At 38.9% G+C, this 10,172-nt stretch overlaps 1 protein-coding gene across 1 annotated transcript; it reads right to left on the reverse strand.

Moving 5' to 3' along the window:
• Positions 1–203: 203 nt before the first annotated feature.
• Positions 204–3,279, reverse strand: LOC128471761 (uncharacterized). The gene is made up of 2 exons (XM_053453738.1): positions 1,950–3,279; positions 204–1,687 (listed from the first exon to the last, which is right to left on the reverse strand). Exons 1-2 carry the CDS (start codon positions 3,277–3,279, stop codon positions 204–206), a joined length of 2,814 nt encoding a protein of 937 aa, XP_053309713.1.
• Between the last annotated feature and the right edge of the window lie 6,893 nt (positions 3,280–10,172).

Consider the following 10,172-nt stretch of genomic DNA (forward strand, 5'->3'; position numbering starts at 1 on the left):
CATACACTGCCCTGGTACCTGGTGCTCTAACATTGGATAGAATGTCGGTAGCTGTTTCTGAAAGTCCCTCGATAGATGAGGGATTCCCGAAATCAGCCATGCCACTAAGGTAAGTGATCCGTCTAGAATCAGTTGATGAGATTCTCCCTGAGGGTTGAGTAGAAGATCCGGAAAGGATGGAAGTAATCTTGGGGCATCTATGCTCATTGCCATAACGGGGTGATGAGGACTATGGTAGCCTTCTGTGTTCTGACCATCGATGCAACTCTGGGAATCATGCAAAACGGTGGGAACGCATAATGTAGATCCCGAGACCAATCCTGCAGAAAAGCGTCCACTGCTAGGGCTTCCGGATCTGGTCTCCAACTGAAGAACTTGGGCAATTGGGCGTTCAACCTGGACGCAAACAGATCTACCTGGAAGGGGCCCCAGAGATCCGCTAGTCGTTGGAAAATGGATTGGTGCAGTCTCCAGTCGCTGGAATCCTTTAAATATCTGGAGTTCCAGTCTGCTACCGTGTTCAAAAGACCTGGAATATATTCTGCCTGAATCGTGATGCCACGATCCAAGCAAAAATGCCAGAAATCTTTTGCCAATTCGGTCAAAGGTCTCGAGCGAGTACCCCCCAGACGGTTTATGTATCTTACCGCAGATACATTGTCCATTTTGAGTAACACGCAACAGTTCACTTTGTCCTTTGCAAAGGACTTTAGGGCAAAGGATCCCGCTAGAAGCTCCAGGCAATTGATGTGAAGATCTACTTCCTGAGAAGACCATCTGCCTCCCGTTGTTCGATATCCGCAGCGCGCTCCCCAACCGAGTTGACTGGCGTCTGACTCTATGACGATGTCCGGAAGAGAACTGAAAATGGCCTTGCCGTTCCATGCATCTACGTGTTTCAGCCACCAAAGAAGTTCCTCTCTTGCTTCGACCGTAAGAGGTACTAGGTCTTGGTAGATTCGACCTGCTTGGAGATGACGGTTCTTGAACCTTTGCAGAGCACGATAGTGGAGAGGCGCTGGGAAAATAGCTTGAATCGAAGCTGACAGCATTCCTATAATTCTTGCAATTTTTCTCAATGAGACTAAACCCTTTGATAGAACTGATCGAATTTCCTTCTTTATGAGGCTGAGTTTGGAGGTCGGAAGACTTAACGAAGCATGTATGGAGTTTACGGAAAACCCGAGAAACTCCAATTGGTGCTGAGGAATCAACACCGACTTCTCTTGGTTTATGACGAAACCCAAGCTGGTAAGAGTTTTGATGGTCCATTGAGTGTGAATTCGTCCCTGATGCTCGCTTTGAGACATGATGAGAATGTCGTCTAGGTAGATAATCAGCCGAATTCCTCTGCTTCTTAACAGGGAGATCACTGGTTTCATTAACTTTGTGAAACACCAAGGGGCTGATGTTAGGCCGAATGGTAGACATGTGAATTGGTATTTGACGTTCTTCCATTGAAACTGTAGGAATCTTTGGTGCGGCACATGTATAGGAACCGTCAGGTATGCGTCCTGTAAGTCTATCTTCGTTAACCAATCTTCTGGAAGGATAAGGTCTCTTAGATTGTGAATACCCTCCATCTTGAAATGTTGATAGGTAACCCATCTGTTCAGATCTTTGAGGTTTATGACTGGACGGTAACCTGCATCTTTCTTTTTTACTAGAAAGAGATTGCTGAGAAAACCTGGGGAAGAAAACTGAACAGGAACAATAGCCGCTTTGTGCAATAAATTTTGAATTTCTAAGTCTATAGCTAGAATGTCTGATTTTTGGAAAGAAATAGGGGGAGGTGGGTAGGGTTGTACAGGAATTTCTATGAAACCTATAACATACCCCTTGACCGTCTGAAGGATCCAAGGATCCTGAGAAATCATAGACCATTGATGGAAAAAATGGATTAGTCTGCCCCCCACTCTCTGAGGAAATAGAGAAAATTGAGGTCTTACCTGAAAAAGATCTAGGCTTTTGCCACCGTCTACCACCTCTCTGTCTCCAGGAAATCCCTCTAGATTGGAGAAATGTATTTCTCTCCCGTGGTTCTTGTTGATGTTGGGATTGCCAATAGTTTCTGGAACCTCTGCCCACATTGTGGGAAGACATGGATCTGCCGGCAAAGCGGTTCCTTCCTTTACCAGCCCTGTCAAAAACCTTCTGGGAAAACACTCTTTTAAGAGATGACTTTGCTTTATCAAATGATGTAAATGTATTAACGAATTTCCCTAACTCTTTCACAAAAGAGTCTCCAAAAAGGTTACCCTGGGCTGACGGTCCAGGTTCCTTAGTTGACAATGATGACAATTGAGGATCCAATCTGAGTAAGAGGGATCGTCTTCTTTCACTGGATAAAGCTGAATTAGCATTACCAAAAAGACAAATGGCTCTCTGAATCCAGCCACTTAAAATATCTGCATCTAGAGCAGAATGAGAAAGTCTAGCCTGTTCCACTAACTCAAATATTTTAGTCAGAGGGCCTAATATGTCCAGGAGTTTATCCTGACAACTTCTAAGAGAACGGTCAATACCCTTTCTGGGGTCTTTACCAGTTTTAGATAAATATTGAACAATAGGAGCATCAACGATAGGGGTCTGCTCCAATTTGTCCTCCAATAAGGGTCTAGGGCATTCAGCCCTTAATTTATTTCTGGTATTTCTCTCCATAGGTTTGCGTATCCACGCTGTTAAGTATTTTGTAATATGTGCATCTGGCTTCCAAGCCAGAGAGCGAGGATGGCGGAGAGTATCTGGGTCAAACATTAGGTCACCAGCTTCATCCCTTAGGGAAGAAATATCGGTGTCAACTTCCCTTTTATCGGGGTCATAATCGCTGTCAGAACCATCAGAATCTGAAGCAGTGTCTTGTAATTTGGAGGTTTTGTCTACATAAGAGTCATCTGACTCACTACTGGAAGTACTGTGAAAGGAGTCAGGTTTCATTCTTGGCCTTTTAGGCCTAATTAATTCTTCCTCCTGAGAGGGTCTTATGTGTGATTTAGCGACACATGTATGTATGCTGCTCATAGGCTGGAGCGAGTCATTATGGTCTTGGTCTTGCATAGATTGGAAATATCTAAGTTTTGAATCCTCCGAGTTACGGAGAGCATGACCGTCACAATGGCGCCTTTTCTGAAGGGCCTTGCCTGATTTTACTCCATCTTTCACATTATCTCCCACTTGGGGGGTCTGACTGAACATTTGTATATCAGCTTTTTTAGGAGCCATGGTGTTAGCAATGGCCACTGACACAGATTTAGCTATAGCTTCAGACATATTAGCCATAGCCGATTGGAATGCCTTTGAAACAGATTCCTCCATAATGTGATGTAATTGAGTGTCAGATAAATTAATCTCCTTATCACTGTTAGGTGAAAGGGGACAGGCATCCACATATGAGGAAACGGATTTTGAAGAATCCATTTAGAAAAGAATAGCTGTGCTGACTGAAAAGATACCTGCTAGAGGAAAAATCGCCGTCTGAAACAAAGCTATACCACGCTGCTACGATATGAATTACCGCGTCAGAGCTGTGGGCGGGGAATTGCAAGTTGAGGTACTGAGCATGTGCGAAAAACTTCAGTCAGATAGACAAAACGGAAGAAAAATGGCGGTTTCCGAAGGAGAACAACCAGAGATAACGTACACATAAAGTGGAAAGTAAAAGGGGGTTAACGCAGTGAGTAAGCAAACAGACATTTAATAAAATGGAAACTAAAACAGAAATTATGAAGTAAATAACGTAGAATAATGAAAGAAACAATATATACCATAAATGGAATACATGAAATTCAGCATATATAGGTTGAAAAACAACCAAAATATGTATAATAGAAAATCACAGGTACTTATCTTTCTAGGGAGCAGCAAAGAAAGAGGATTTGGCAGTTACTCAGGGTCCTTATATATACTCTGCTGTTGTGCTATTGGTGTGATGTTCAGTTTTCTGTTAACTGTTTCAGTGCTGTAATATTTTCTTTGCTGCTATTTGGGAGTAGTAAAGAGAGATTTGCATAATATGAAGCCTCCTGTCTTGACATAAAATCATCTGGCAGGGGGTCTTAGCCGTATCCTAATAGAGGAGCAATTGATAGGAAACTCTCCCTGTACTTCTTCTCAAGTGGTAAAAACATTTATCTAAAAGTAATACAAATAAGATTTTAAAATACAGATCCTTATGCTGTACATTTAATATGTATTATGTTATAAAATCCTTTAGAAGTTTTCTTTTTTAAATCCACCTCCAGAAATGATATTTGTTCATGATATATTTGCTTAAATTATCACGGCAAACAATTATTTTATGACGAAGCCTCCTTGCGTGGATGGATAATTTATTTTGGAACATCATAGTGTACTCAGGATTCAATTTCCTACTTCTACGAGTATAAAAAGCCAACACCACAACACACTTCACCAATTCAACCAAAAGCTTCACTTACCCAGCGGCTGGTGACTGACTGGTAAAGAGATAAAACAGGAGACGAATTAGATTGTCATCCCTTAATGCACATTGTATCTTTTAATAATGTTTTATTATTTTATATTGTGGCATTAATTGTATTTTAGGGCTTTTTTAGTATAAATATGTTCTGTTTAAAGCTTGTTCTGTTAACTTTTCTTGACAACTAACTGAACTTTAAGCTACTTTTTTTTTTTTTTGCAAAACTCTACTCTTAATGAATGCTGTTTCTTACTGAATGTTTGGTGAATCTCCTTGCTGTCTAACAGGTTAACGTTCCAAGATGTTGAAGATGTTATTTTTGGCCTTAGCTGTAGTAGTCCTTCTCCCACCATCCGTTCCTGCATGTGAATATGAGAACATTAACCGATGTAAGTGCATTCTTTTCTTATTCTAAGGTTTCGTTATCATCTACACAGAGAACCATCATGATTTACACAATTTTTCATACCTTGTTTTGTTAAACAAATAAAACCTGAGCAGGCAATGCATGATACACACTGATTTTATATAATAGTACAAGAGATGGAAATGGTGACATTTTACATGAATTAATGCAATGCTAGCTGTTATATAGGTTGCATATGCAGGTTTATATATATATATATATATATGTAAAGACAAGGCTATAGTATACAAATCTTTTCATGAAACACAGAGTCTCCTATTTGCACTAGTATTTAATAACCTAAATACTGATTGCATTTCTTTCTACAAATTTAACTTAATTCCATTCCTTTTTCTTGATTATTCTTAATACTGTTATAGGTACATGTACTAACTAAAACAGAGCTGTATATCGTTAATATATGATTTGTTTCTCTTGACAGGCATCCATACTAAGGAGCATGCCTTACATTTATTTGGGTCCGCTCCAGCAGATTTGAAAATTCAATTTAAACTTCTTAACCTGTAAGCCTAAGCATTAATATAAAATATTTATATACAAAATTTAACCATAAGTAGAGAGTTAAATCCCAATTCTTTCACTTTGGATTATTTAGCAGCTATTTTATTAACTGTGTACAATTTGTGAATTAACCCCTTAAAGACAACGGGCGGTCCCTAAACCCATTGAAAACACTGCATTTTTGAGCCCGTACATGTACGGGCTTTGTCATTAAGGGGTTAAACTGAATCTGAAACGCTTTAACCAGATGCTTACCATATCGTACAACTGTAGCCTAATGGTGTAGGGCATGGGCTTGTTCTACAAATGTGAGTAAAATGAGTAAGCTATGGAACCCATTACAAGATGATGGGTAGAGATAGTTTTAAAGCCGATGACCAATTCTACGCCTTCCAAATCACATTAGCTTTTTGTGGTACCAGAAAAAAAATAAAAAGAAGCTCTATTCACTAAATAGATACAAAATTAAAATAAAAAAAAATGACATTCCAAATTTAACCAATAAACATGTGGTCGTGCGTTTTATGGCTTCATCCAGTGCAATTGTGTAAATGTAACTTGTTTTCCTTACAGTTTGATAGTAACGTCCGACATAAATTCCTATACGGAAATAGAGAAAATACATAGAAATGAAGACGGGGCAATCAGCATTTATCTCACAATGAACTCTGTGTGGGCGGTTGACAGGTAAATACTTTTCATATCGAATGACCTTTCTGGGAGCATTGACTTTACAAAGAGTGAGAGCGGCTTACACTACTAACATTTTGACAGCTCAGAACTGTGTTTTATATTAGTAACATGATTTAAAATGTTCCAGAATATAGTCAATAACAGAAACATTCAGGTTTTCAAATAGCTTTGGTTTTTCTGAATGTAAGCAAAATTATTTTATACTTTCCTTTGCCATTTTGAGAAAGCATGATGTCTTGAAAAAACACCAAGTTCAGTTGGGTACGGATGACATATGGGGTAGGACACATAAGATAATCACAGCTATGAGTGACTCTGAAAAGGGGTATCTCTGGAACAAATTATACATGCTGAAGAGACTAATGGAAGAAATTGTAAAGAAGTTAGAAAGTAACTTTTATTTCTTGTTAATTGAAAAAATAATATCAAAACGTAGACAAAAACACACTAACGAAAGCTGCTGCTGAATTAGTTTGTTACCAAAATGTACCCAATAATTCTACACCTAACAGTAAAGTGAGGGTATGTTAACTATATGCTGATTGAAATGTTACAGTACTATTAAATTAAACAAACTGCTGCTATTATGTATGGAACCATACATTAGATGTTTAGTAAGTCTTCAGGTTTATTACATTACTCACATCACTTCCATGTTTGATTTATTTTCCATTCATTTACATGTCTATAGCAGAGAAATGCATCTCATTTTTTAGTTTGTTTTAAATTTACTTTATTTGCCTTTTTTCAGCCCTCTGGCCAAAGGCGATGGTGTAGGAAGAATCAGTATCGTAATGAACGGAGCAATGATCAATGGAAGATTTATGACAGGATCTATTAACACCAATGTTAACTTTGAAGATTCTAATTTGGAAGTAAATGGTCTGTAAGTACCATCTCATGTTCTCATACTGTTACAGCCAGCATAAAAAATGCATTATATATTCTATGATTGTATGGCTTAAATGTTATGGTCTTTTCAGGCACTGTCTTTTTCTACTCGTTTAATTATATCTTTGTGTTATTACAGTGTCGAGGTCAGTGCCGATAAGGTCGAAGCGGGAATGAAAGCACATTTGGAAGCTTTGGTAAGAGCTACACATTAAAACAATGACCACAGAGAAGCACAATACGAGGATGTCAGGGCTGCCGGAAGGCAAATTAATATAAAAATTCCCATATATCTATAAAATGAATTGGCTTCTTTGTCTAGACAATTATTACTGTGTTTCTCTTCCTTTATCAGGCTTTTATAAACACTAGAGACTTTATAATTAAGTAGTTTTCTCTAAGTGGTAGACCATGCCAAAAAACGCATTAATTGTTCAAGGCCTCTTTACTGGAATTAACCCCATTTATTAAGATGTACTGCCCAACCTAAATGCCCTAAGGGTCATACAATTGCCATACAATGGAAGCAGACATTTGTCATGGTGATTTTTAAATGTAGTATTAGTGGATATTTTAATTTGTACTTTTAATCATTTACATTCTTGTTAAAAAAAACAAACAAAAAAAAAAACAAGTGAATAGGGGAATGGATGAAGGTTGATGTATTTAGGTGCTTGAGTAGAATCACATCGACAGGTGGCAGCAGCAACAGCTGTTCCAGTCGTATACGTCACATTGTGTGCTTTTCTAATGACTAAGGTAATAATATGCTAGGGTTTAATGTAAAAGTAACATTCATTTAGTACAGCAGAGGTACAGCAATATAATTGTTAGCTGTGATGTCACCAGTTGTGATGCAATTGTTCTGTCTGGTGTCCTCAACACCGTACATGGAGAGATGAATTTACATTCAGAAAAAAATTCCAGAATGTGTGCATTTAATTTAATTCTTGATTATTTTTTTTTTAGGATTCGTCTCCATTTGACACATGAGACACTAGAATGACCTTGTTTTCTATTTTTTAGATGGCACAGAATCACGATGGCTATTTGACATATATGCAGAATTGCTTTGATGAAAATGGTAAAAAAAACAAAAAACTAATAATTTCATAGAGACTTTGAACTTATTTTGATTCAGTATCCCTATCAATCTTATTTATCACGGCATTCCATGAATAAGAGTAACAAACTTTTATCGCTCAATCGTAATTGTAATATAGGAATGTGGATTTTAGAGCTGGACAAGCCAGTGATTGATACCAGTTTATACCATACCATGTTTATACCAGGGAACGCCCACAACTCAGAGACTTAGCACCCTCACCTGGACAGCCAGAGAAGCGTTGCTTTGTGTGTAATCTGCAGGCAAAACATCCCACGTAAACAGGGCCTGCCTTAGGGGTGTGCAACCGCACAGGGTGCCATGGCAACAGGGGCACCTGCCCGGGACTTAAATTAAAACATCCTTTTTTGTTTGTTTGTTTTTTTAACTTTATTTAACATCCTCCCTGTTAAATAAAGTTTTTTTTTTAACTTTATTTAACACGGAGGATGTTAAATAAAGTTAAAACAACAAAAAAAACAATGTTTTAATTTTAGTCTCGGGCAGGAGCGCCGAGCGGTCGCTAGTGAAGTTTTCAGCAACCGCTCGGCGCCCCTCACTCTCTGTGACTCCGTCGCGGTGCCAGCGCTTCATGCTTCATGCAATCTCGGTATCCATCGTTTTTGCCTTCCTTTATTTCGATCAATTTTATCCCCCAGTCTCTGTCGGGCACCAACTGCTCCTATTGTCTTACTCTAAGGATGACAAACTTAAGGAGTTCCAGACTGTATGTAAGGTGACATGGCATGGAGCATTCGCTAACATATGTGGAGTATGCTTACAAAGCACATAATCAGAAATGGGAGAATGATATGGGTTTAGATACTGTTTAAATTATACTGCCGGAAACAATACATGTGTAAAGGTTAATCAAAGTGAAACCTTTAAATGATACTTTCCTGTTGTTTTGCCGCCACCCAAACACTACTTGTCTCTAACTAGTAATATCTGTCATATACACACAAGGGTACATAAACATATAGAAAGAGAAAACAAGAGATAAAGAGATAACACCACAAAATAAAAAAAATGAATAAAAATAAACCCAATGTGATGCTCATCATATAATCATAAACAACTCGTCAAGAGAAGGCATATCAGAAAAAAGAAATGGACACCAGTGGTGCATCATCCATATAACAGCTTATGACAAAAATAGAGAGCTTACGATAAAAGATGGCATATTAATCAACAAAGTCATGTGCCTTTTCTCCATGAGTTGTTTGTGGGTGCATAAAGAGAAACATCACATTAGGTGTCTCTTATTATATGTCTTTACACTCTATGTTTTTTTTATCTGTATGTAAATGCACCGCTATTTGTATATGACATGAGATTCTGTTTAAGCCTATATTTTGCATAACTGATATTAAATATTTTCTCCACATTATTTTATTATCTTACAGGTGTCTGTTTACCTCCTGTATAAAGGAAGAAATATTTCTGCACCAAGGGAAAGCAAACAGCAAATTGCCAAAGGAAATTGTAGCTTTTACATTTTGCATCCAAATGATCAAATGGGTTTCCATGATTGTTTCAAGGTCGCAGAATGACCATGATTGATTTTGCTTTTTAGTTGGCGGCTTCAAATTTTCAAATGTGAAATTTGCATTTTTTGTGATTGAGATTTCACTTATAATAAATCACACATTTCATTCAGTTATTGCTGTGACTTTGTTTCTTAAGAGCCCTTATGATATTCTTGTCCCCTTTATGCAGGGCCGGCCCTATAATGGGGAGGACTGGGGCAATTGCCCCAGGCGGCACTTTAGAAGGGGCGGCACTTTGCCGCCCCAAGCGTTTTTTTTTTTTTTTTTTTTTTTGAAGCGGAGGAGAGAGAGAGGGGCACCGAGTGGTTTTCGCTTACCCGCTCGGCGCCCCTCTCTCTCTCTCCTCTGCGGCGAGTCTCCCTGTTCAGTCCCGGTGCCAGCTTGTAATGCAGAGCGCCGGAAGTGACGTCAATTTCCGGCGCTCAGCATTACAAGCCGGCACCGTGGCAGAGCAGGGAGACTCGCCGCCGGACTGTTTAAAGGTAAGTACCGGGGGGGGGGATCGTAGATTATGGCGTCGGCGAAGTTTAAAATGCCGCCCCCCCCCGGCGTCGGCGGGGGGGGGCG

Source organism: Spea bombifrons, chromosome 13 (assembly GCF_027358695.1).
Source record: "Spea bombifrons isolate aSpeBom1 chromosome 13, aSpeBom1.2.pri, whole genome shotgun sequence".
NCBI classification, from domain to species: domain Eukaryota; kingdom Metazoa; phylum Chordata; class Amphibia; order Anura; family Pelobatidae; genus Spea; species Spea bombifrons.

Coding starts and splice junctions, on each gene's coding strand:
- LOC128471761 (XM_053453738.1), bottom strand. CDS start 3,279: ATGGCTAATATGTCTGAAGCTATAGCTAAATCTGTGTCAGTGGCCATT. Junction 1,688..1,949: donor AAAGCCTAGATCTTTTTCAG/GTAAGACCTCAA, acceptor TTTCTTCCCCAG/GTTTTCTCAGCAATCTCTTT.